This window comes from Hemitrygon akajei, chromosome 8, assembly GCF_048418815.1.
Source record: "Hemitrygon akajei chromosome 8, sHemAka1.3, whole genome shotgun sequence".
Lineage (NCBI taxonomy): Eukaryota > Metazoa > Chordata > Chondrichthyes > Myliobatiformes > Dasyatidae > Hemitrygon > Hemitrygon akajei.
In genome coordinates, this window is record NC_133131.1 from 151,384,498 (window position 1) to 151,411,299 (window position 26,802).

At 38.0% G+C, this 26,802-nt stretch overlaps 1 protein-coding gene across 1 annotated transcript in view; it reads right to left on the reverse strand.

Moving 5' to 3' along the window:
• Positions 1 to 24,028, reverse strand: part of gtpbp4 (GTP binding protein 4) — a 39,670-nt gene extending 15,642 nt beyond the window's left edge. Inside the window, exons 1-9 of the mRNA XM_073054846.1 lie at positions 23,918 to 24,028; positions 20,434 to 20,604; positions 17,930 to 18,033; positions 16,980 to 17,116; positions 16,141 to 16,241; positions 2,380 to 2,472; positions 1,515 to 1,706; positions 665 to 730; positions 314 to 403 (exon numbers count right to left, since the gene is read on the reverse strand). Of these exons, the coding sequence (XP_072910947.1) occupies positions 314 to 403; positions 665 to 730; positions 1,515 to 1,706; positions 2,380 to 2,472; positions 16,141 to 16,241; positions 16,980 to 17,116; positions 17,930 to 18,033; positions 20,434 to 20,604; positions 23,918 to 23,965 (1,002 nt within the window). The 5' untranslated portion in view covers positions 23,966 to 24,028. The remainder of the gene's footprint in view (positions 1 to 313; positions 404 to 664; positions 731 to 1,514; positions 1,707 to 2,379; positions 2,473 to 16,140; positions 16,242 to 16,979; positions 17,117 to 17,929; positions 18,034 to 20,433; positions 20,605 to 23,917) is intronic.
• Between the last annotated feature and the right edge of the window lie 2,774 nt (positions 24,029 to 26,802).

A 26,802-nucleotide genomic window follows, 5' to 3' on the forward strand; every position in this document is an offset into this window, starting at 1 on the left:
AACCAAAACATTTTTGCAGTGTGACTTTTAAAACTTGCTGCCACCTTTCAAGATTAACAAATGCAGTCTGGTTAACTTCATTCTTTTTCTAAAGAATTTAAGAGGTACTGAAATAAGATTACAGTACAGCAAATAAAGAAAACTAATTGCCCCAGTATTCAATTGCAATTGAAATCTACTCCAAGTTCCTCTGAATATATTTACATTATATTTAAAAACTAATCTTTACGTCATAATGATGCAGAAAGCTTGTATCAAAAGGATTCAAATGCAAACCACACCGAACTGAAATGAGAAACTCAAATGCATTCACCTCAGTTTTTACTTTAATGATACCCTCCTCTGTCAAAGTACTTGTCTCTGTAACAGTGATTCCTTCTGTCATCAAATCTGCAAAGATTTTCTGCGAAAATAAAATGTAATTGTGATTGAATTGTCACAGTTGAAACTGAACAAGAAATATAAATATCAAAATATTTTCAAATGTTTGTATGTCTTCAAGAAATGGAAAATGTCAAACAGCTTTGGTTGAAAATAAAACTGAGTACAAATATGGATGACAACTTCTTAAAACGTAAAGTAATACTTCCTAAAGTGGATATTACAGGCGATCTGGTGCGAGGCTCGGCTTTAATGCTGCAATATGATTAGCAAAACTACTAACCTTGTGTTCTTCAGAAAGTTCCTCTATTCTCTTTATATCAGATTTGTTTGCAATAATAATCAGGGGCTGAAACAAAGAAAATCAATAAAATTAAGTGCCAGATTTCCTCAACTGTAAGATCACATGTAAATTTTTAAAAGACCAACACAAATGAACAATGGAGCTTCACAAAACCACCACTGTCTCCACATTAACAGGCATACTCTTGTCAATACAATTTTCCCAAGTTATGCTTAAACATATGAGTAAAGCTGCTGGTAATTTCTACATTCCATTTGCCTCCCTTTGTTATTTGATCAAGTAAAAGGTAAGCAAACTTGTGGAAAGCTGTTTTAGTCGTACAGAACAGAAACACTATGTTCACGTTTCCATTTCCAGTGTTTAGTTTTGCTCCAAATAGATTATGGAACGCCTTTCCTCAACCTTGCCTCAATGTTCCAAAATGCTTTACAGCTTGTAAATTGCTTTGAACTGTGGTCACTGTCATAAATAAGATAACCAGCAGCTAATTTATATTCACCAATAGCCTCTCATACAACAATTAAATAAGACACTAACCTGCTTTAGTGATGCTGATTGCAAGATAATATTTGCTACAATTTGAGATAAATTTCTTCTCTTCCTTGCACAGTGCTGGAATGTTTTTCATTCAAATTATCGAAGTTAAACTTTGTACATGCACATCTTTTGCTTAACATTCTGAAGACCGCATAAACTTTTTCAAATTAAAGCAACGGAATTAGCCCAGAGACAGCAAAAAATATCAAGGGTTTGCTTACACAGTCTTTGTGTATGTCATCACATCTAAAATATCCAACTAAATGTTGCATACTCAAAATTAATGCTTTACCTTATTGGCAAAGAGAGGTCTAATGTTTTTGAAGAGATCTAGTTGCTCTTCCACAGTGTGGCCACACTGTTCAGACACATCCATCACATACAGAACAGCAGCCCGGAGATGAGCCAGTGCGGTGATCGCCTGCATCTCAATCGTATTCCGCTCCTCCAATGGATGATCCAAGATGCCCGGAGTATCAACCACCTGAACCAGAAGGATATCACTCAGTACCACCCTGTTCTCAGATTATTTTGCTTCTCATTTACGAACACAATAGAGCATTAGTCATCGCTGAAACCATCTCACTACATTTACTGAATTAACTGTAGATGTTTGATTCTAATCCAGTTGGGAAACATGTCCTTCACTCTGTTCTACTGAGAAATGTACTCCTCTATCATTTGATCAAAGTGTCCCTTTAAATCCACAAGAATTATCAGCAGCTACAATCCAAAGCCAATTAAAGAGTCAGCTTTTCTCTACATTATCAAGATGTTTTTCCTTTTCGATATTGCACAATTTGTTATCTTTTGCACATTGATTGCATGTCCATCTTTGTGTGCAGTTTTTCATTGATTCTGTTGCATCTCTTTGTACTTACTGTGAATGCCTGCAAGAAAATGAATCTCGGTAGTATATGGTGACACATGTACTTTGAACATACTGACATCTTTTGAAATTGTTAATAATTTCTTGGGTCAGAAAAGCCACAACCACAATTCCCAATACTTTAAAATTGAAAGAAGGAATTCAAAATATGCTTATGTGTGAACTTTCCTGTAAATCTTGAAGGACAGAACTTGAGCCGTGATTCTCTGCTGGGCTAGGCCTATCAGTTATACTATAAAGTAAATGAAACAAGTTTGTGAAAGCTAACCTGCCAGCGTAGATACTTGTAATCCATATGTCCCACAAATAATGACTTTGTGGTAAAAGCATATGGCTGTACATCAACATCTGCTCGAGTAATCTGCAAGTAAACATTAAACCAGTTAATTTGTAGCTGCAAATTTTTAAACACAAACCAGAAATCAGAATATTTTGAAAAGTAATGAAAATGTTTATTGAGTCATTAAATTATGTTTAGCCTTAAAAAATGGCAGTGTACGTTATGAATTTTGCCAATTCTTATTACAGAATCTGCAAAATTGCCATTGTTTCACACCATTGTAACCCAAACAATGCAGTATTTATCCCAAAATAATCCGTCTAGCAAAGTTTTTCACAAATTAAAAACAAAAGAAACATTTATGCCTTTCTTCATCAGAATCATGCATGAAATATGCAGTTGTTCACTTTAAAATATTTTCCCATAAAGCTCAACTTTAACCAAATATCAATTAGTTTAAGAGATGTCAAAAGTATTTCAAGGGTATCAAGAATATTTTATTGGATATATTCTTTTCATGATCTGTTTGCCTGGAAAGCAGACCGCCCCATAAAAGCTATTCAATATCAAACTCCAGAAAGTCACGGGTCTAAATGCTTGAGATCAGAATACTGCCTTCCATTATATCACAGAGCAACAAACCAAGATGACAATACTACAATGTCACTGATCAGAAAAGATGCACAGGCTTTGGGGTGACTTTGACTGTGTGACTAGGTTAAAGTGGCTCAAATGCAGGTATTGTATACCCATGTTATTTTTCAGACATGTAAATAAAAGCTACATGGCTATTTTCCATTAACATCAATTACCATAGAACCATAGAACATTACAGTACAGAAACAGGCCTTTTGGCCCTTCTTGGCTGTGCCGAACCATTCTTCTGCCTCGTCCCACTGACCTGCACCTGGACCATATCCCTCTATACACTTCTCATCCATGTACCTGTCCAAGTTTTTCTTAAATGTTAAAAGTGAGCCTGCATTTACAACTTCATCTGGCAGCTCATTCCACACTCCCACCACCCTCTGTGTGAAGAAGCCCCTCCAATGTTCCCTTTAAACTTTTCCCCTTAACCCATGTCCTCTGGGGTTTTTTTCTCCCCTAGCCTCAGTGGAAAAAGCCTGCTTGCATTCACTCTATCTATACCCATCATAATTTTATATACCTCTAGAAAATCTCCCCTCATTCTTCTACAGTCCAGGGAATAAAGTCCTAACCTATTCAACCTTTCTCTGTAACACAGTTTCTCAAGTCCCGGCAACATCCTTCTAAACCTTCTCTGCACTCTTTCAACCTTATTAATATCCTTCCTGTAATTTGGTGGCTAAAACTGCACACAATGCTCCAAATTCGGTCTCACCAATGTCTTATCCAACCTCACCATAACATTCCAACTCTCATACTCAATACTTTGATTTATAAAGGCCAATATACCAAAAGCTCTCTTTACTACCCCATCTACCTGTGATGCCATTTTTAGAGAATTTTGTATCTGTATTCCCCGATCCCTCTGTTCTACTGCACTCCTCAGTGCCCTACCATTTACCTTGTGTATTCTACCTTAGTTTGTCCTTCCAAAGTGCAATATCTCACACTTGTCTATATTAAACTCCATCTGCCATTTTTTAGCCCCTTTTTCCAGCCAGTCCAAATCCCTCTGCAAGCTTTGAAAACCTTCCTCACTGTCCACTACACCTCCAATCTTTGTATCATCAGCAAATTTGCTGATCCAATTTACCACATTATCATCCAGATCATTAATATAAATGACAAATAACAATGAACCCAGCACTGATCCCTGTAACACACCACTAATTACAGGCCTCCCCACTCAGAGAAGCAACCCTCCACTACCACTCTCTGGCTTCTCCCATTGAGCCAATGTCTAATCCAATTTACTACCTCACCATGTATACCTAGCGACTGAATCTTCCTAACTAATCTCCCATGCGGGACTTTGTCAAAGGCCTTACTGAAGTCCATGTAGACAACATCCACTGCCTTCCCTTCATCCACTTTCCTGGTAACCTCCTCGAAAAATTCTAATAGATTTGTTAAGCATGACCTACCACGCACAAAGCCATGTTGACTTTCCCTAATAAGTCCCTGTCTATCCAAATACTTGTAGATCCTAACTACTGACGTCAAACTTACCGGCCTATAATTTCCCGGATTACTTTTAGAGCCTTCTTTAAACAACTGAACAACATAAGCTATCCTTCAATCCTCCGGCACCTCACCTATAGATACCGACATTTTAAATATATCTGCCAGGACCCCTGCAATTTCAACACTAGTCTCCTTCAAGGTCCGAGGAAATACCCTGTCAGGTCCTGGGGATTTATCTACTCTGATTTGCCTCAAGATAGCAAACACCTCCTCCTCTTCAATCTGTACAGGTTCCATGACCTCACTACTTGTTTGCCTTATTTCCATTGACTCCATGCCAGTTTCTTTAGTAAATACAGACGCAAAAAAAAACACTTAAGATCTCTCCATTTCTTTTGGTTCCATACATAATCGACCACTCTGATCTTCAAGCGGACCAACTTTATCCCTTACTATCCTTTTGCTTTTACTATACCTATAGAAACTCTTTGGATTATCCTTCACCTTGACTACCAAAGCAACCTCATATCTTCTTTTAGCCCTCTGGATTTCTTTCTTAAGTATTTTTTTTTGCACTTTTTATACTCAAGCACCTTATTTGCTCCTTGTTTCCTATACATGTCATACATCTCTCCCTCCTTCTTTATCAGAGTTCCAATATCCCTTGAGAACCAAGGTTCCTTATTCTTATTCACTTTGCCTTTAATCCTGACAGGAACATGTAACTCTGCACTCTCAAAATTTCTCCTTTGAAGGCCTCCCACTTACCAATCACATCCTTGCCAGAGAACCTGTCCCAATCCACACTTTTTACATCCTTTCTCATTTCTTCAAATTTGGTCTTTTTCCAGTTTAGAACCTCAACCCGAGGACCAGATCTATCTTTATCCATGATCAAGTTGAAACTAACGGTGTTATGATCACTGGAACTAAAGTGTTCCCCTACACACACTTACGTCACTTGTCCTAACTCGTTTCCTAATAGGAGATCTAATATTGCATCCTCTCTAGTTGGTATCTCTATATATTGATCTAGAAAGCTTTCCTGAACACATTTTACAAACTCTAACCCATCTAGACCTTTAACAGCATGGGAGTCCCAATCAATATGTAGAAAATTAAAATCCCCTACTATCACAACTTTATGTTTCCTGCAGTTGCCTGCTATCTCTCTGCAGATTTGCTCCTCCAATTCTCGCTGACTATTGTGTGGACTTTCTTTCTTTTTCAATCTTTTTATTGAATTTTTCAAAGACAAATACATAGCGGTCATAATAGAACAAAGGGAGTGGGATTACATTGTTGACAATTAACACATGTAAGTGGAAACTATAAGTAACAACAATATAATTGACCTCCCAAACTCTTGATATAAACAACATACAAAGAAATAAAAAGTTGAAAAAAAAAACCCAAATTGAAAAATCAAAGTAAACTAAACTAAGCAAAAGTAAAACTAAACAAAACTAAGCTGGGCTATTCTATTATATCAGATAATATTGCTAATGTCGTCAACTCCACTCCTCTACTCAAAATAATAAATAATATAATGGAATTGGAAAAGGTCAAATTACATTCTATGAAAGTATTGGATAAACGGCCTTCAAGTTTCTTCAAATTTAACCGATCAAAGGTACCACTTCTACTTTTTTCTAAGCTTAAACAGGATGTGGTTTGGGAAAACCATTGAGAAGTAGTTGGAGGATTCATCTCTTTCCAATTCAATAAAATAGATCTTCTAGCCATTAAAGTAGCAAATGCAATCATCCGCCTAGCTGAAGAGGGCAGATCAATCATTGATAAAACAAAAATTGCAGTGATAGGGTGCGGTTGTAAATCAATGTAGAAAACTATAGAGACCGTATCAAAAATATCTTTCCAGTATTTTTCCAAAAGAGGGCAAGACCAAAACATATGAGTCAAAGAGGCAACCTCAGAATGACATCTATCGCAGATTGGATTTATATGAGAGTAAAAACAAGCTAATTTATCTTTAGACATATGAGCCCTATGCACCACTTTAAATTGAATCAACGTACGTTTAGCACAAATAGAAGAGTTAACTAATTGAAAATTTTTCTCCCATTTCTCTATAGGTGAAGAAAGTTGAAGTTCCTTCTCCCATTCATTTCTAATTTTATTGGATATATCTGACTGTGTTTTCATAATCATGTCATAAGTTATTGCTATTAAACCCTTTTGATAAGGGTTTGAGCCTAAAATTTTTTCCCTGGTATCGGTTGGATATGAAAACAGAAAAGTAGGTAACATCATATTCAAAATATCTCTGACCTGTAAATATCTTTTTTTTTTAAATGGGATCTGGGCAAATTATATTTATTAGACAACTGTTCAAAAGACATGAAACAGTTATCCAAAAATAAATCACTAAAACATATTATACCCTTCATTTTCCATACCAAAAAGGCTTAATCCATGACAGAGGGTTGAAAGAAAAAATTAGATATAATGGAACTTGATAAAATAAATTTATTCAAACCAAAAAATTTATGAAACTTAAACCATACTTGTAATGTATGTTTAATTATTGGATTAACCATTTGTTTATTCAATTTAGAAAGAACAACGGGAAGCGAAGTCCCTAAGATGGAAACCAATGAAAATCCTTGTACAAAATTACATTCAAGGTTAACCCATTGTGGATTGACATTAATATCCACATCTTGTGTCCAAAATATTAAATATCGAATATTAATTGCCGAATAACAAAATCTTCAATTCGGCAGTGCCAGGCCACCGTTCTTTTTTGATTTCTGCAATTATTTTTTACTTAACCTAGGATTTTTATTCTGCCATATGCAAGATGAAATTTTAGAGTCAATAGTATCAAAAAAGGATTTAGGAATTAAGATTGGTACTGCTTGGAAAAGATATAAGCATTTAGGTAAAATAATCGCCTTAATAGCATTAATTCAACCAATCAGTGACATTTAATAAGCGATTGCTTAACCTGGTCTATTAAAGGTAAAAAATTGACGTTAAATAAATCCTTATGTCTTTAGTAATTTTAACACTTAGATAAGTAAAATAATCCGTAACCAATCTAAATGGTATATGTCTATAAATTGGAACTTGCATATTTAAAGGAAAAAGTTCACTCTTATTAAGATTCAGTTTGTAACCAGAAAAGTTACTAAACTGAGCGTGCAGGGATATAACAGCAGGAATGGATTACTCAGGATTCGAAGTATATAGTAACAAATCATCTGCAAATAATGATAACTTATGTATCACATTCCCACAGGAAATGCCAAGTATAGTAGGTGAGTCAGAAATAGCAATAGCTAAAGGTTCCAGGGCAATATCAAATAACAATAGGCTAAGTGGACAGCCTTGCCTAGTGCCATGACACAACTGGAAAAAAGGAGATCTTATATTATTGGTAAGTATCGAAGCCATAGGGGTAAAATATATCAATTTAATCCAAGATATAAATTGTGGGCTAAAATTAATTTCTGAAGCGTACTAAATGAGTATGGCCATTCAACTCTATCGAATACTTTCTCGGCATCCAATGAGATGACACATTCTGGAATTCTAGATGAGGGAGTATAAACAATATTCATTAATCGCCTAATATTAAGGGACAAATAGCGGTTTTTAATAAATCTAGTCTAATCAACAGAAATAATTTGAGGCAATAAATTCTCCAATCTAGTTGCCAATATTTTAGTAAAGATCTTAGAATCCACTTTCAATAAGGATATAAGCCTACATGATGCGTATTCACTAGGATCCTTATCTTTTTTAAGAATTAAGGTAGGGACAGAGGTATCTTTACATTTTAATAAAATAGCCCTTCTTGCCAGCAATGTAACAAATGCAATTACATGTTGGTCTGAAGATAAAATACCCTGAATATGATGCGGAACTATTCCAAATAGAACAATTAATGTATTAGGTTGTAAATTAATTTTACAAAGATTTTAATGAAGGACATGACCAGAACATATGAGACAAAGTGGCTAATTCAGCTTTACCCCTATCACAGTAATTGTCTATGTTACGAAATATTTTAGATAGTCTTTCCATCGTTAAATAATAACGGTGAACAATTTTGAATTGAATTAAACAGTGTTTGGCACATATCGAAGAAGAATTGACCATTTTCAGAACTCGCAACCAATCTTCCTTTATAAAGGTCATATTAAGTTCTCTCTCCCAATCTTGTTCAATCTTTAGTGAGAGGTTATCTTTTTGTAGTAAAAATAAATAATAAATTCTACCAATTCAGTGGTTTTCTCAAGTAACATCATGCCTTAGTTTGGAAACAATCAGAGGAGAGAGAGAGCGAGAGAGCGAGAGAGCGAGAGAGCGAGAGAGCGAGAGAGCGAGAGAGCGAGAGAGCGAGAGAGAGAGAGAGAGAGAGAGTGAGAGAGAGAGAGAGTGAGAGAGAGAGAGAGAGAGAGAGAGAGAGAGAGAGAGAGAGAGAGAGAGAGAGAGAGAGAGAGAGAGAGACTTTATTCATCCCCATGGGGAAATTCAACATTTTTTTTCCAATGTCCCATACACTTGTTGTAGCAAAAACTCATTACATACAATACTTAACTCAGTAATAATATGATATGCATCTAAATCACTAACTCAAAAAGCATTAATAATAGCTTTAAAAAAAAAGTTCTTAAGTCCTGGCAGTTGAATTGTAAAGCCTAATGGCATTGGGGAGTATTGACCTCTTCATCCTGTCTGAGGAGCATTGCATCGACAGTAACCTGTCGCTGAAACTGCTTCTCTGTCTCTGGATGGTGCTATGTAGAGGATGTTCAGGGTTTTCCATAATTGACCGTAGCCTACTCAGCGCCCTTCGCTCAGCTACCGATGTTAAACTCTCCAGTACTTTGCCCACGACAGAGCCCGCCTTCCTTACCAGCTTATTAAGACGTGAGGCGTCCTTCTTCTTAATGCTTCCTCCCCAACACGCCACCACAAAGAAGAGGGCGCTCTCAACAACTGACCTATAGAACATCTTCAGCATCTCACTGCAGACATTGAATGACGCCAACCTTCTAAGGAAGTACAGTCGACTCTGTGCCTTCCTGCACAAGGCATCTGTGTTGGCAGTCCAGTCTAGCTTCTCGTCTAACTGTACTCCCAGATACTTGTAGGTCTTAACCTGCTCCACACATTCTCCATTAATGATCACTGGCTCCATATGAGGCCTAGATCTCCTAAAGTCCACCACCATCTCCTTGGTCTTGGTGACATTGAGACGCAGGTAGTTTGAGTTGCACCATATCACAAAGTCCTGTATCAGTTTCCTATACTCCTCCTCCTGTCCATTCCTGACACATCCCACTATGGCCGTGTCATCAGCGAACTTCTGCACATGGCAGGACTCCGAGTTATATTGGAAGTCTGATGTGTACAGGGTGAACAGGACCGGAGAGAGTACGGTTCCCTGTGGCGCTCCTGTGCTGCTGACCACCGTGTCAGACCTACAGTCTCCCAACTTTTGATCCTTGATATGATTTTGAGAGAAGATGGGGCTCTTTTGCCAAATATTATCATTTAATTTGAATTATTTTATATGGTTTCCTTCCAATTTTATTTTATATAAACATGAATTGGCGGTTGATGATTCTTTTTTTTAATGTATATGGACAATGGCAAGTCGTATTGCTCCGGGAGTTGATTCCTAATTTTTTTTTTCCTTTTTCTTTTTCTTTCTCTTGTAGTTAGTGGGGTTTCTTTTTTTAGTAAGTTGGGGTTCTCTTTTTTCCTTTTCTTTATATAAATTGTTTTTTTCATTATCATATATTATCCTTTTTTGATGTTTTTTCAGCTTTATTACTTGTGTATATATATCAACTTGTTGAAGCTTTGTATCATTTTATAGCTGCAGAAGATTATGTATCAATGAAAAGATTTTAAAAATGAAATGAAGAATTAAGGAAATAGAGGCACCATAAAAAGATTGTGGTAATTTACCTAGAAATAATGCATCCTTAAAGATTCTACATAACCAGGGATAAAGTATAGCCATCTGGGCCAGGTGCTTTACCTGAATTCATCGAGGAAATAGCATCTTTTATTTTTTGTTCCGTAATAGGAGCATCTAATACTAAACGCTCATTAGATGATAATTTCAGAACATTCTATTTCCTTAAGAATTTGTGCATTATAGTGAGGTCATCGGGAAATTCTGATTGATATAAGGTGGTGTAAAATTCTTGAATTATCTCATCGTGATCAACCGTCATAGTTCCATCTCGTTTACGGATTTTAATAATCTGACATTTAACCGAAGCAGATTTCAATTGATTAGCCAATAGTTTACCAGATTTATCACCATGTATTTAAAATCAACTCCTAGTCTTAATTGATTTTCAATCGAGGATGTTAAAGGTAAACTATGCTCCATTTGAAGTTCGACCCTCTTTTTATAAAGCTCGTGACTAGGAGCAATAGAATATTTCTTGGCGATTGCTTTAATCTTATCAACCAACATACAAATCTCTTTATTAATTCGTTTTTTCAGTCCAGCAGAATATGAGATAATCTGCCCATGAATGTATGCTTTAGAAGTATTCCATAGAACCCCGCTGGAAATTTCTTCCATAGAGTTTGCTGAAAAGAAGAAATCAATCTGTTCCTTAATGAAATTCACAAAGCCCGAGTCCTGTAGTAATACAAAATTGAATCGCCATTGTCCAAAACTAGAAGGTGTATCCATTAATTTAATAGAGTGTTTCAGGGGCGCATGGTCAGACATGGCAATGGAATCAGAATTGCAGTCAATAACAGAGGGAATTAAACGAGAGTCAATTAAAAAAAGTAGTCAATTCTACAATAACTGTGGCGTACATGGGAAAAGGATGAAAACTCTTTATCCTTTGGATGCAAAAACCTCCAAATTTCTGAAATTCCAAAATCAAGCATAAAAGAATAAAGGTAGCCAATTTATTCAGAAGTGCCTGATTAGACTTAGATCTATCCATTGAAGGATTTAAACAGCAATTAAAATCTCCACCCATTATCAACATATAGTCATTTAAATTGGGAAGGGATCTAAATAAGTGTTTAAAAAATTCAGGATAGTCAACATTTGGAGCATAAACATTAACAATAACCACTTTTTTTTATTACAGAGTAGGCCAGTAATTAACAAAAATCTACCATTCGGATCCGAAGTTGTTTCGTAATGAACAAATGAAATTGAAGAATCTATAAAAATAGAAACTCCTTTCACTTTGGCCTGAGAATTCGAATGATATTCTTGACCTTTCCAAAACCTAAAAATGCTGATCATCCTTTTTCCTCAAGAGTTTCTTGTGCAAAGATAATATGGGCATTCATTCTATGGAATACTTTGAATTTTTTTTTCCATTTAATCAGATAGTTTAAACCATTTGTATTCCACGAAACAAAATTAATAATCTTATCCACCATAGTAAAATCAATAATATGGTACGTGAAAAGTTAACCAGAATACAAACTCATGAACCCGGAAGAGGAAGAAAGGTTCAAGGAAGAACCAGAAGTTACGACATATCCCACATTTCAGTAGTTTCAAAATAGCCCAGGTAAAAAAATCTAAAAAAGAAATACTCCCTCCCCCCACCCACAGTAAACCAGAAATAGGCCAGAGATTGGCCAAGAGACAAGCGAAAGCTAAATCTACACCAATCTCTCCTGATGGCAGCCCAAAAGATAAAAGTTTTTAAAGAAAAGCCACCTATAATCCAAAAAATATATGAAAAAAATTATCAAAAAAGAGAACAAGAAAAAAACTACTGCGATTTTTAAAAAAAGTTTAAATCATAAAACAGAGTACTAAAATACTAGTATTTCAGAAAAAAGAGAAAACAAACGCCAATTCATGTCGTTGGTTATTTTCACGCATAAACAACTGAAAATGACGTAACAAGAAAATAAAGTCTTATGGGAAGAAGAAAGCAGGACGACGTCTTAAAATGTAAAAAAAGAGCGAATGCATCTCTGTTCAAAAAAAAATCAAATACCAAATTATCTACTAAATAGTTTCAATAAATAAAAAAAAGCAAAATCCCAAAAGGGAACAGAAAAGTTAATCTAGAAATACTAAAAATACCTACAGTACAAGCCAAAAAAGAGAACCCTCGCATTCTAACTGATCAGATCAGTAAGCTGGTAAATAGCTGAAAAATTTAAGTAAAAGCCAAAAAAGAAAGTGGAACCTTAATTAGACTGTAGCTGAGGAAGTTTGTTGGTTGAAAAATTTTTGAGCTTCACTTAATGACTTAAAAAGACAACAGGAATTATCAGAGAGGACAATTCTCAATCGGGCAGGAAACAGCAGGAATGGTCTGAGACCCATTCGAAAGAATTCCGACATCAGTGGCTTAAGCGCCATTCGTTCCTTATGAACCTCGGGGCTAAAATCTTCAACGAAGCGGAATTTGAACCTTTAAATTCAAACATGCCTTTCTGCCGAGCAAAACGTATCAAACGATCCTTAATATGAACATAATGGAGACGACCAATAACTGGTCTTGGTTTAGAACCATCAGAAGATTTTGGACGTAGTGTGCGATGAACGTGGTCGATTAATGGAGGGTCGTCCAGAACTTCTGTGTCAAACACATTGAATAAAAATTGAGAAAAGAACTTAATAGGATCACCCTCCTCAACATCTTCAGGAAGACCAATTATCCATAGATTCTGTCTTCAAGATCGGTAACTTTGAATTTATAACGATCCAGCTGTTACGACATCAAAGCTAAATTTTGTTCCAGTGTTGTAATCCTTCAGTCTCTCTGCCAACCTCCTACATCAAGTTCTGAGATTGTTGCTTGCCGCAGTTCAAATGCACGTTTAAACAATCTAAAATTATCCTCGACCGTCTTTAAAACTCCTTCGAACACGGCAAAGTTTTGAGTAAGTTTATCATCTAGAAGTGCCCACATTGTTTCAAAAGTTAAAGGAGGTTGCTTAGATCATTTTGGATCACCATCTTTTTTTCCATTAGGATCAGAGTCTTTCCCGTTTTTAGCTTCTCGTGATCTGGTATTCATTTCCAACAACTTAAGTCAAAATCCAAAAATATGTCTATAAAATAAGCTTATAAGTGTAGGTATAAAACCAAAGTGTTCCCCTACACACACTTCCATCACTTGTCCTAACTCGTTTCCTAATAGAAGATCTAATATTGCATCCTCTCTAGCTGGTATCTCTATATATTGATCTAGAAAACTTTCCTGAACACATCATAGCATGGGAGTCCCAACCAATTTGTGGAAAATTAAAATCCCCTCCTATCACAACTTTATGTTTCCTGCAGTTGTCTGCTATCTTTCTGCAGATTTGCTCCTCCAATTCTTGCTGACTATTGGGTGGTCTATAATACAACCCCATTAATGTGGTCATACCCTTCCTGTTTCGCAGCTCCACCCAAATGGCCTTGGTAGACAAGCCCACTAATCTGTCCTGCCTGAGCAATGCTGTAACATTTTCCCTGGCTAGCAATGCCAGCCGCCCCCCCCCCCCCCCCACCCTTCTCCCCTCTGCATCTATCACATCTGAAACATCAAAACCCTGGAAGCTGCCAGTCTTGCCCTTCCTGTAGCCAAGTTTTGCTAATGACTATAATGTCGTAATTCCATGTGTCAATCCACACCCTCAGCTTGTCAGCCTTCCCCACAATACTCCTCGCATTCAAATAGACACACCTCAGAACATTATTAACAACACACACAACCCTTCTATTTGTGACTTTGCATGAACTTTTAACATCATTTATTTTCACCCCCACTCCACTATCTGCTCTGAAACTCTGGTTCCCATTCCTTTGCAAATCTAGATTAAACCCTCCCCAATAGCACTAACAAACCTCCCTGCAAGGATATTGGTCCCCTTGTAGCACTTATAAGTAATGTTTTATAAGTGCCTAGGCATGTCGATGTTTGAGAATTTGCCCAACTACAATTTTGAAGCTGTGAGGCATATGTTGTTAAAACACAAATACAAAACAACTTTTAAATAACAATGACTGAAGGTGTAGTAAGTTTAAAAAATGAGTAAAACTAAAGAAATTTAAGCAAAAACCTGGTTACCAATGGGAAGCACCATTTTTCTACAAACAGGAAATCAGATGCAATGACTGTTGGGAATTATCAAGACTTTGCTCTTCCTCAAGGTCTTTCAAAATCTCCAGAAGAGGCAAATAGATTGAATGTCGCAATTACAATAATTGCAGATGTATGATGCAATATTCCTTCAACTCCACAATATAACAATACTGCAAATTAATATGCTCATTTAAAATTACCACTTTCTAACTTGTGGGAAATGCCTTAACTGAACCAAACTAATATAACTAACGTTTTGTATTTGTTTTGAAAAGTGATCAATAGCAAAAGTAAAAAAAGGATCCACCGAGTCAGTCCTAGAACACTACAGCACAGAAATGGGCCTTTCAGCCCTTCTGGTCCATGCCACATTGATAATCCACCAGTCCCACTGATAGACCATAGCTGTCCATACTCCTCCTATCCATGTACCTATCTGAATTTCTCTTAAGCATCTAAAATGGAACCCACATCACCACTTCTGCTGGCAGCTCACTCCACACTCTCACCACTCTCTGAGTGAAGAAGTTCCCCCCTCATGATCCCTTTAAGCATTTCAATTTTCACCCTTAACCCATGAGTTCCAGTCTTATCCAACATCAATGGAAAAGCATACTTACAGTTACCCTATCTATACTCCTCATAATTTTGTATTCTTCTACCAAATCGCCACTCAGATTCTCCTTCGCTCCAGGGAATAAAGTCCTAACCTATTGAACTTTTCCACATAAGTCAGTTCCTGAAGTCCCGGCCTTGCTAAAGTCCATGTCTACATCCACCACATTGCCTTCCTCAACTTTCCTGCTAACTTCCTTGAAAAACTTCAAGATTAGACACCAATTACCATGCACAAAGCCATACTTAGTTAGCCCTTGTCTATCCAAATACTTATATATCCACTCCCTTAGAATAGTCCAATAACTTACCCACGACTGATGTCAGGCTCACCAACCTGTAACTTCCCAGCTTATTCTTAGAGCCTTTCTTAAACAATAAAACAACATTAGCTATCCTCCAATCCTCTGGTACCTCACCCGTGGCTAAAAACATTTTAAAATGCACCTGCTAGGGCCATTGTAATTTCTTCACAAGTCTCCCTCAAGATCTGAGGGAACCTCATGTTGGGATATAGAGCTGGGGAGGAATGCGGAGGGACAGCAGCATGTGGCCAACAGTAATAATAATTAATAAGTTAACATTCTTATCCTCTGATACCAAACGTTAAATTAGAGCTGCTTAGACTACAAATGTCTGCATGTAATATAATAGCATTTCATTATTGCTACCCAATATGGATAAGACTGCATGCCATACTCAGCGTGACAATGTTATTTTAGGAATAATTTAGTTATGGCATTGATCAGTGGACAAACTAATTATCAACAAACTTAAATCAGCTTTTCAAATAGTACAGCAAGGCATTCATCACATCAGTAACTTGGGTGTTGTACATTATAGATTTAACATTTTCATCATCTTTGCAAATGATGAAAATGTACATTCATTTTAAAATCAAACTGTTTTAATAAATGATTAATCATCCATTAATGTTTTATTTCAGAGCACACACCTTGTTGATAAAGCTGGATTTTCCAACATTAGGGTACCCACAGAGCAACAGAGTCCTTGTGTTGGGATCAATTGATGGCAGACGAGAAAGATGCTGCCGCACTGAAAGAAATATTAATGCACTTATTAGATATTAAGGTACTGGACATTCTGTTCACTAAAATATTCAAAACTGGTCAGAACAAAAAGAGTTCAAATTAATCCCATCTTATAAATTATACTTGTCTGGGTAAGAAGCTATTAACTTTAAACAAATGAAATATTGTTGAAAGATGCAAGTAGATCCATTAATGTTAACCTTCATAAATGTGGCCAGGATGAGAACCATTACAAGGTAATTTCACCTACATGAGTGATGCCTGTAGATCTCATTATTTTACATAATTTGGAAAACTACTGTCACAATATAATAATGACTACCTGAGCAAGTGAATGAACGATGAGTTATCTGTGAATAACAAAACATCAAAATATTTAATAATTTACTTTTGATAATATGACTTCTCATTAAGGTATGAGAATTAAAAAAGAATGAGAGATTTAAAAAAAGACATGGCCTTTCATCCAGTGAACCTTAGATAACAACTATGTGTACCAAACACCACAAAATCAGGGGACTTAGAGAAACTGATAGGTTAATATATTGAAAATTTTCATTGGTTTGGAGGCTAGAACTTGTGTGCACATCAACACCTGGGACTGAGTGATGGCAAGGAACAAACAAAATCTTAAATTTATTTTCTAAATATTGAAAAAGGATGCTACAAAGCAAAATATTACTTCAAAGGTCTGCAAGATCCCAAGCCATAATAAACAAGTGCAAGAAAATACGGCACTTACCCTGCTCTAAATATTCCAAACTTTGCTTCTGTCTTTTGAGAATAGTGCACATGCGCCCCAGTGCCGCACGCTTCAGCTGCTTACAACGGTACAGAGAATCGCCATATTTCATCAAACGTACGTAGTCCTTAGCAACACTAATTGAAAATGAGGATTTTGATTAAGGCTCAATTAAAAATTTGTATAATGTAATCAAGAGCTAATAAGTGGATAAACTATAATCACTATACAGCAGATAGGATTAGCTTGGATTGGCACAGACCTCATGCATCAAGGTTCTGAGACACCAATAAATTTTGTCAATTATGTTTGCTGCTACAACCCATTTACTTCATTATCTACATATCTTACATTGACCCAAAAGTTGTGCACCTTTTTCCAACCACAAATCTTTGTCATTAGCCATCTTTCCTCTTCCCTCCTACACTTTACTTATAACCTATTCTTAGAAAACCAGATTTTCATTGGTGTACTTGGAGTTCTGATTACCTCACAGGTTAAAGATAGAAGGAGCATTACCACTTCAAAGCTGCAGCCAAATAAACATCTGACGTGTGATTAGATTACAAATTAGATTACATAAATAAATAGAAGAATTACTTTTAAAATGTTTGATTTGATCTCGTCAGTTTGGTCTTATTTCTTAAAAAAATCAACTAGCAACTCTGCCACGAACATCACGCCATATGTTAGTCTATAGAACATAAACTTGAATAAGGCAGTTAGTTATGTTTTATTTATTAAGGTGCAATACCCAGCAAAATATTTTTCTGTTTGTACAAGAGTACAAATTCACTTGAATTAAGGAACTTTGAATCTTTCAAATTCAACTGCAGCACAGTAGACTGTCCAACTGGAAGTAGTAATTTGTTGGTTTCTATAACAATCTCATGCATGGTCTAAAATCATTACAATATTATATGAAAAATAGAGATAAATATAGATCTTACTTGTCAATAAGGTTCTTGGCGATATTAATCTGTCCTAATGCCAGTTTATAGTGATCTTTGTCATACAGCACATTCATCAAGTCAGCATAGAACGGGTGCACATCCTACAGAGAAAGGTTTCACAATTCCTTAAACAAGCTCATTGAAACAGCTGCCAGAAATTATACTAATTTAAATTTGTTATAAAAGTTATTTGAAATTCCAGATATTTCAAGCCATTGTTCAATTATTTAATGATGAATTCTTCAATTTTATCATCCTTACTAAGCCAAACATATCATGGGATTGGATGCATTAAAAAAATCAATTGGTATCAAAAAGAAGCTTCTGCTGGAAGTTCCACTTCATTGACATTACCCAAAGTAATCTCCAATTGACAATAGGATTATAAAGCATCAACCGTGATGACTACAAATTTGTATTTTTATAAGATACCCTGTGCTCAAAATATATTTCGACCTCAAACTCTAAATATCACAGGGAACATCCTTCCTCCAAAAAAATGAAACTATGCAAATCCATAGAAAAAATCCACAACCAAGATTTGATAAATTTATTTCATAATAAAGTGATTAGAAAACAAGATAATGAAATTAGTCTTACTACCATTACCACTAATTATGTATTTAGGCTGGTACTCCATTGAGTGTTAACCCCACAGAACACCAATTTATTAAAATGCTCCTGGTCCTTCAGTTTGAACATTCACAGAAATGTAACCCAGCCATCACTCAGTTTATGATGATCTGTCATCCCTACTCCTACTGGTTTCCGGTAGATGGAGCTCGCCAGCCTGGGAAGGTAGTCCATCTAAGAGAGGGAAAACTCTGATTTCAAACCTCCGCTGCCTTGCGGCCATACCCACTCATGGGAAAAGCTTAGGGAGTAAACCCTGAGGACAAATCTGGAGCTGGAGTCCCTAAGGCAGTCCGACGTTGCCTTCAACCTCGCTCTGGCAACTCCTGCGATGACACCGGTGCCAAGCTGTATCAGCCCTTGCCCTTCCCTTGGATAACATCGGTGGCGTGGAGGGCAGACTCGCTGCGTGCGCAACTGCCGGTCTCCCATACAACCTTGCCCAGGCCTGCGCCCTGCAGAGGACGCAGATCCATGATCCATGAGTCGAACGGATGCCACACACACTCCTACTGGTAATCTGACACAAATCTATGCTTTCCCCACTGCTGTGCAAGGAACCTAGTGCAAATCTTTACTCTCAGCACCCCCATAATGAATCAAAACCCAATATAAAATTTGTTCCTGTACAGAAATCCTGACTGGGAAAGAGTTGGGCAGGCAAACAAAGAGGGGGAAATAGTAACTTCCACCACATCCAAGAGAGGGTGACAAAGAGATCATTCAGTCCAAAATGGCTTGTCAACACAGTAACTGTGGGACAATTCACTGTTGTGAGTGTCGCCAGTAAAGGTCAGGTTAAAAACAGAAGTGTGCATCAGCAGAGATGTAACACTGAGCAACACAAAAGGAAAACATTGGTCATATTGATGGAAGCTTGTATACATGAATCAGTGTCACTCAAAACCATATAGCTGGGGCTCCAATTGTTTCATTTCGCAGATACTGCGTACGAGCATTACACATGAAACATAAATGGAGCTTTGTGATCCAATTTCGGTACAAATCCTGAAGTACGGCCATGCTCATGGTCAGGATATCACTGAATATAGGAGCTCAGAGTAATCACAAACTGATGAGCAGTTGAGAGTTGTAAGAAGTGTATAAAGACATCAGAGAGGGAATAACTGGTCAAGGGTTCCAGGAATGAGGGAGTATACTTAGAAGGGACTGGAATAGCTCCTGTGATCTGCGGTGAACCCTGACCTTCAGTGTGAAATCTACTTGCCCTCATGTGACACAGTGCAGAAGGTACGTCAAGCACCGTCTCCAGGAATCCCTACAGATCCACAAACGCTCTCTGTTCAAGCAATTATCTAATTCCCTTTCACAGAGGATTATACAGTCTAGACACCTGCACCTAAACAATCATCCCTTAAGTGAGTGAATGGAGCAAATAAGCCCATTTTTAGAACACAAGGAAACATCCTGTGTTGCTTTTCTTGACTTTGAGCAGTTAAAAGCCAAGTTTTGGGCAGCCTGTATTCACTCTCCTAACTCTTCAGATGGCAAAATTAATTTTTTAATTCAATGACATGCAGGATCTAAATAATCCAGTAATGTTGTTCATTACTACATAAATAGATACTTAATATTAGTATGCAGAAATATTTCAAACCCACACCTCCCAAAAGTAAGCTATTTTTAATCAGAAACCACAATTTTTCTATATGACAACCAGTTAGACATTTTTGTGTTTAAGCTCCGTTCACCAAAAGCTGTGAATAACAGCATAATAAATGTCACAGCTGTATATGTAGATAGATACAACTTATTTGCCATTGATCTAAATGTTTCTACAGGGAAAAAAAAGCATTCAGCATAAATATGCCTAAATTTAATACTTCACACAACACTGAATGACTTACATCAAGTTTTGGAAAATCGGTTAGAATCTGAGAAAGACGGTCATGATAGTTTTGTTGCGTAAATTTGACCTTTCTCATGTAAAAGTGACGAATTCTGTTAATTTGGTAATGTCTGTGGATCACAGTTGGAGTCTTCCGCTGGGTTTTTGACAATGTCAGATCGATGAAGTCCTATTACAAAGATAAAAAAATAAGTTGGACCATGAACAGCAACTCCAATCAAAACTACATTCTGCACGTTTGCAAGCCATAAATTTGTAATAACATCAAAAGGTTCTTTTGAAAGATAACAGCTGTTTTAAATTTTCCCCATGTTACACTTGAATACATTAACAGCACAATCAGATTTTAACATAGTATTTGATTTTTGAATGGCATTATTACAAAGGAGTGTGCGACTATAATCTTCAAGAGAACTAACTAGAAATACAATACGAATGCTCACTTCAAACACACCTTGTCTGCAGTCTGTCATTTGCTATATATTATGTATTCAAGAACTTCTCTTGTGGCACATCGCCTGTTTCATATCAGACACAGAACACTGTACAGTACAGTACAAGCTCTTTGGCCCATGATGTTGTTCTAACCTATATAAACCTATTCCATGGTCAATATAACAGGCTCCTCTACACTTCCTTCTGAACTGAAGTTCACAAAGAGAGTCCGGCCACAGACCCTTAGTTCAGCACAGAGCAGAGGAGCAAGATGAACCGGCCCGATCCTTGCCACAGGCTTAAAAGGACGTCCCCTGGCATTGGCCACTGCTGCTCTGGGAAAAAGGTTGTTGGTTGTCCACTCTATCTATCCTTCTCAATTTTATACACCTCTATCAAGTCATCTATCATCATGTCATTCCAAAGAGGAAAAACTCCAGCTTGCACAACCTTTCCTCTTAAGACATGTTCTCTAATCCAGACAGCATCTTGGTTAATCTCTTCTGCACCCTCTCAAAAGCTTCCATGTGCTACCCCATCTTCACATCATCTGCAATCTTGGCCCATCATCCAAACCATTGATAGGTAACATGAAAAGAGGCGGTTCCAATACCAACCCCTGCGGAACACCACTAGTCACCAGCAGCCGATCAGAAAAGGCCCCCTTTATTCCCACTCTGCCTTCTGCAAGTCAGCCAATCTTCAATCCTGATCACATCTTTCCTGTAATACCATGGGCTCTAATTTTGTTCAGCAGTCTCACGTGTGGCACCTTGTCAAAGGTCTTTTGTCAATCCATGGAAACAACATCCACTGACTCTCCTTTGACTATCCTGCCTGGTATTTCCTCAAAGAATTCCCATAGGTTTGTCAGGTAAGATTTCCCCTTAAGAAAACCATGCTGACTTTGATCTATTTTATTGTGTGCATCTAAACACCCTTAATAGTGGACTCTAACATCTTACCAACCACCAAGGTAAGGCTAACTCGGGATTCCCTTCTTCTACCTCCCTCTCTTCTTAAAGAATGGAGGGTTATTTGCAATTTTCCAGTCCTCCAGAACCATTCCAGCACGTAGTGATTCTTGAAAGATCACTACTAATGCCTCCACAATCTCTTCAGCCACCTCTTTCAGAACCCTGGGGTGTAGTCCATCTGGTCCAGATGAGTTATCCATTTTCAGACCTTTCAGCTTCCCAAGCACCTGCTCCTTAGTAATAGCAACTACACTCACTTCTATCCCCGCCAGTCTCACTGTCTTTTGTCCTGTCAGCTTAATTCTCCAACTCATTCTGACATCTCTGCCTTAACCCTCTTACACTGTTCCAAGTAAGCTCCATTCAAGCTCAATGAACAGGAAATCAACTTCTGAATAGACAAATTGTAATTCTGGACTCAAACTTAATTCAACTATGTCAGGTATCCAGCTGTATTTCATCATTTATGAAATATAGCCACTTCTTAGAGTGAATTCTTTGACTAAGCTTTTGATCCCCATTTCATTAAATCTGGTTTGTTAAAACTGCAAAGTATTTTAGATCAGTTTTGTTTATTAAAAATACTTTCTGGCAATAACTTCAAATTCAGATAATTGATGCTCTTCAACGCTGTGACACTCACATCAATCCTGATGTTCAATTAGTAACAATTATAATGAATAAAATTATTTCAGAAATCATATCTTTGGGCAAATTAAACATATTTACACATTGAGTATCCCACATTACAACAAAATAGTTTTACTGAATTGAGAATGGACTGCATAACCAACTGCGGCTTAGAAGTGCATACATTACACTGTTAATGCAAATCACTGACAAATCCAAACACAACATTCTCCTCCAGCAAGTCTGTACAATTAAGATGATAAGCGATGGATCTGTTTCAAAACACTGGATGCTTCCCTCCCTGCAGATGCTAACTGAACTGATTTCCAGCCTTACTTTGTATTTCAGACTACTATATCTACAAGCATATTTTATTTTTCTACAATGAAAGCTGAACTAAGGAACAAAATTAAATCTGCTGCCTGGAATATCACACATTGACAAATGACCAACATTCTGTGATATCACAGAAAAGTTTACAGGAACTACAGACTTATCAAATTCATTGTGGCAGTAGAAACCTTTAACCACGAGGATGTTATGGTGACAGTGTAGAAAATGCAAACAGCTGCCATTTCTTAAACTGAAGTCTCAGATCCAAAGTACAAACTGATTAACAGAAACTAAAATGTCCAACATTGGCAGAGAAAGAAGGTAGTTAAATTAATTAATTATGAATGCCCACTTCCATAGATAACAGTAATACACACAACTCAGTAGGTAATCTATGAAAAAGAGTAAACAGTTGACGTTTCAAATTAGCTTTTAAATCTTTAGACATTCCTAGACATACAGGGTACTATGGAAGGTTGCAGTATTCTTTTAAAACTCTAGAGTGAACAGGATATTTGCAGTCATGTGGGATTCAAAAGCTAATTTGAATTAAGGATCAGTACTCCATTCAGCAAGTGGAAGTAACGTGATCACCTTCCCCAAAATCCTCATACCACCAACTCCAGTCTGAGTGCACACACACCAATAACTCACATTCATGTCCCTCTCCATCATTCCCCGTATCCCCAGCCCTCAATTCCTCTAACCACCTTCATTACCCCCCCCCCCCCCCGGTCTTCACCCATCCGTTCCTCCAACTCCCCGTTCTCCTAAAACCCCATCCCTCTAACACTCTGGAACCCCACCACAACCCCCGTGTCTTCGTTTCCCCCATTCCCTTTAACCTCTCCCATACTCCCACCCGTACCCTACACGCCTGTCACACCAACACCTCAGTCCGTCTGCAACCCGGACCCCAGCACTATCCCCTTTCGGGCCCCCATCTCCAAATGCACCCGCTGGCACTCAGAGAAAGACACACGTGTCCGGAGCCTCACAGCTCAGAACCGGTGCCCTCAGGCCAGCAAGCAGCCGGGCTGGGTGCTGTCCCTGCGTTCTGCCCCTGTCTGTCCGTCCGTCGGTCCGTCCCTCGGCCCAGAACCCCACCTTGGCACTCGGCACCACCGTGATCTTCTTGAAGTTGTAGAGCGCCATCGCCTCCCCACGCGTCCCGGCCCGTCACCCGCAGAGACCGCCGGGAAAACCGAGGAGCTCTCCACGGCAAGATCTGCGGTGGGCTTTGTGCAGGTCCTCCTAGGCTCAGCGCCTCGGTCCTCCAAGGCAGAAAATGGAATATTGTACGAGGTGAACCTACACGCTGCTGGAAAATCATTAACCTGTTTTTTCTCCACACATACTCCTCAAATTATTTATTTCCAGCATTTACTTTTTTAAAAAATCTGGTCTCCTTAAGATGGTGTCAAAATGCTTATTATTAGCTATCCCACGAGATGCAACATAAACAGTAATGCACAGGAACAGGATCTCTGGCCCAAAACTAATTAAATGTCAAACTAAATTAATAGCTTCTGCTTACACAATGTCCATATCCCTCCATTCTTCGTTCAGTGCATTTAATTCATTTTACAAACTTGTGTGTAAAGCAGAACAAAATAATTGTTACTCTAGATTCCATGCAGCACAAAAATAAACACAACAAGAGTTAAAAAACGCATTTAGACGGAAATGTAATGTAAAGATTTTCACTCATGTATATGAAGGATGTAAGAAAATCAATAAATATAAGTACGTACTTAAGATAGCTTATAAACATCTATTTGATTGTGTGTCAATAATGTAATGTAAGGCATAATAGAGTTTGTAAATAAAGCCACTCTGACTGTCAATGATAAAGTATTGGGGGATGTTATGGGGTGGAGGTATTCATAATCAGAATCAGGTTTATTATCACTGGTAAATGACATGAAATTTGTGATGCACCATCAATAACTCTCGGAGACATGAGACGAGATATAGGCTTTTATTGGCTGGAAGAAAGAACAAGCAGCAAATGACCACCACACTACATCCTGGAGACTGAGGCCAGGGCTGTGTCTCCAATCACCTTTATACCGGGGTCCGTGGGAGGAGCCACAGGAGCAGTCAGCGGGGGGGGGCGTGTCCAGACAGGTATATGTAGTTCACCACAATTTGTTAACTTAGCAGCAGCAGTTCAATGCAATACATAATATAGAAGAAAAAAATAAGTAAATCTTATTTGTTATACTTTATACGGTACAGTATACATATATTAAATAGATTAAAAATCATGCAAAAAACAGAAACACTGTATTTTTTTTTAAGTGAGATATTGTCCAAGGGTTCAATGTCCATTTAGGAATCAGATGGCAGAGGGGAAGAAGCTGTTCCTGAATTGCTGAGTGTGCCTTCAGGCTTCTGTACCTCCTACCTGATGGTAACAGTGAGAAAAGGGCATGCCCTGGGTGCTGGAGGTCTTTAATAATGGACATTGCCTTTCTGAGACACCACTCCTTGAAGATGTCCTGGGTACTTTGTAGGCTAGTACCCAAGGTGGAGCTGACTAAATTTACAACCCTCAGCAGCTTCTTTCGGTCCTGTGCTGTAGCCCCCACCCACACCCCCTTACCAGACTGTGATACAGCCTGTCAGAATGCTCTCCACGGTGCACCTATAGAAGTTTTTGAGTGTATTTGTTGACATGCCAAATCTCTTCAAACTCCTAATAAAGTATAGCTGCTGTCTTGCCTTCTTTATAATTGCATCGATATGTTGGGACCAAGTTGGATCCTCAGATATCTTGACACCCAGGAACTCAAAACTGCTCATTCTCTCCACTTCTGATCACTCTATGAGGATTGGTATGTGTTCCTTTGTCTTACCCTTCCTGAAGTCCACAATCAGCTCTTTTGTCTTACTGACGTTGAGTGCCAGGTTGTTGCTGTGGCACTATTCCACTAGTTGGCATGTCACACTCCTGTATGCCCTCTCGTTGCCACCTGAGATTCTACCAACAATGGTTGCATCGTCAGCAAATTTGTAGATGGTGTTTGAGCTATGCCTAGCCACACAGTCACAGTCAAGCTTCGCTACCTGGAGAAAGTAACTGCCTTTGAGTCTGACGATCCCGGCCCGGGTGCTATGTAGCCTCCTCCCTGGTGGGACTGGAACATGCAGTCCATGAGCAGGGTGGGTAGGAACCTTCATGATGTTACTGGCCTTTTCCAAGCTCCTTTCTGCAAATATGCTCTTGATGGTGGGTAGGCTGTTGGCGGAGAGACGTTTGGCACTTTTGATTACACATTGCAGCGCCTTCCTGCCCACCACAGTGTCGTTTCTGAACCATGCAGTGATGCAGCATGTTAGGATGCTCTTAGCTGTACATCTGTAGATATATTGATGTGCACAGACAGCTCTCCAAAGTTCAAAGTAAATTTACTATCAAAGTACATATATGTCACCACATAAAACTTCTAAGATTCATTTGTGGATACTATAGAAAGAGTAAGTTTGCTGATGACACAAAAGTTGGGAGTGTTGTGGATAGTGTGGAGGGTTGTCAGAGGTTACAGCACAACATCAATAGAAAGCAGAACTGGGCTAAGAAAGGGCAGATGGAGTTCAACCCAGATCAGAATGAGGTGGTTCACTTTAGTAGGTCAAATATGATGGCAGAATATAGCATTAATGGTAAGATTCTTGGCAGTGTGAAGCATCAGCGAGATCTTGTGGTCCATGTCCATAGGCCACTCAAAGCTGCTGTGCAGCTTGACAATGTTGTTATGAAGGTGTATGGTGTGTTGGCATTCATCAACCATGGGATTGAGTTCAACAGCCATGAGGTAATGTTACAGCTATACAGGACCTTGGTTAGACCCCATTTGGAGTACTGTGTACAGTTCTGGTCACGTCACTACAGGAAGGATGTGGATACTATAGAGCATATATGTCAAACTCAAGGCCCGCGGGCCAAATCCGGCCCGTGGTGGAATTATCTTTGGCCCGCGAGATAA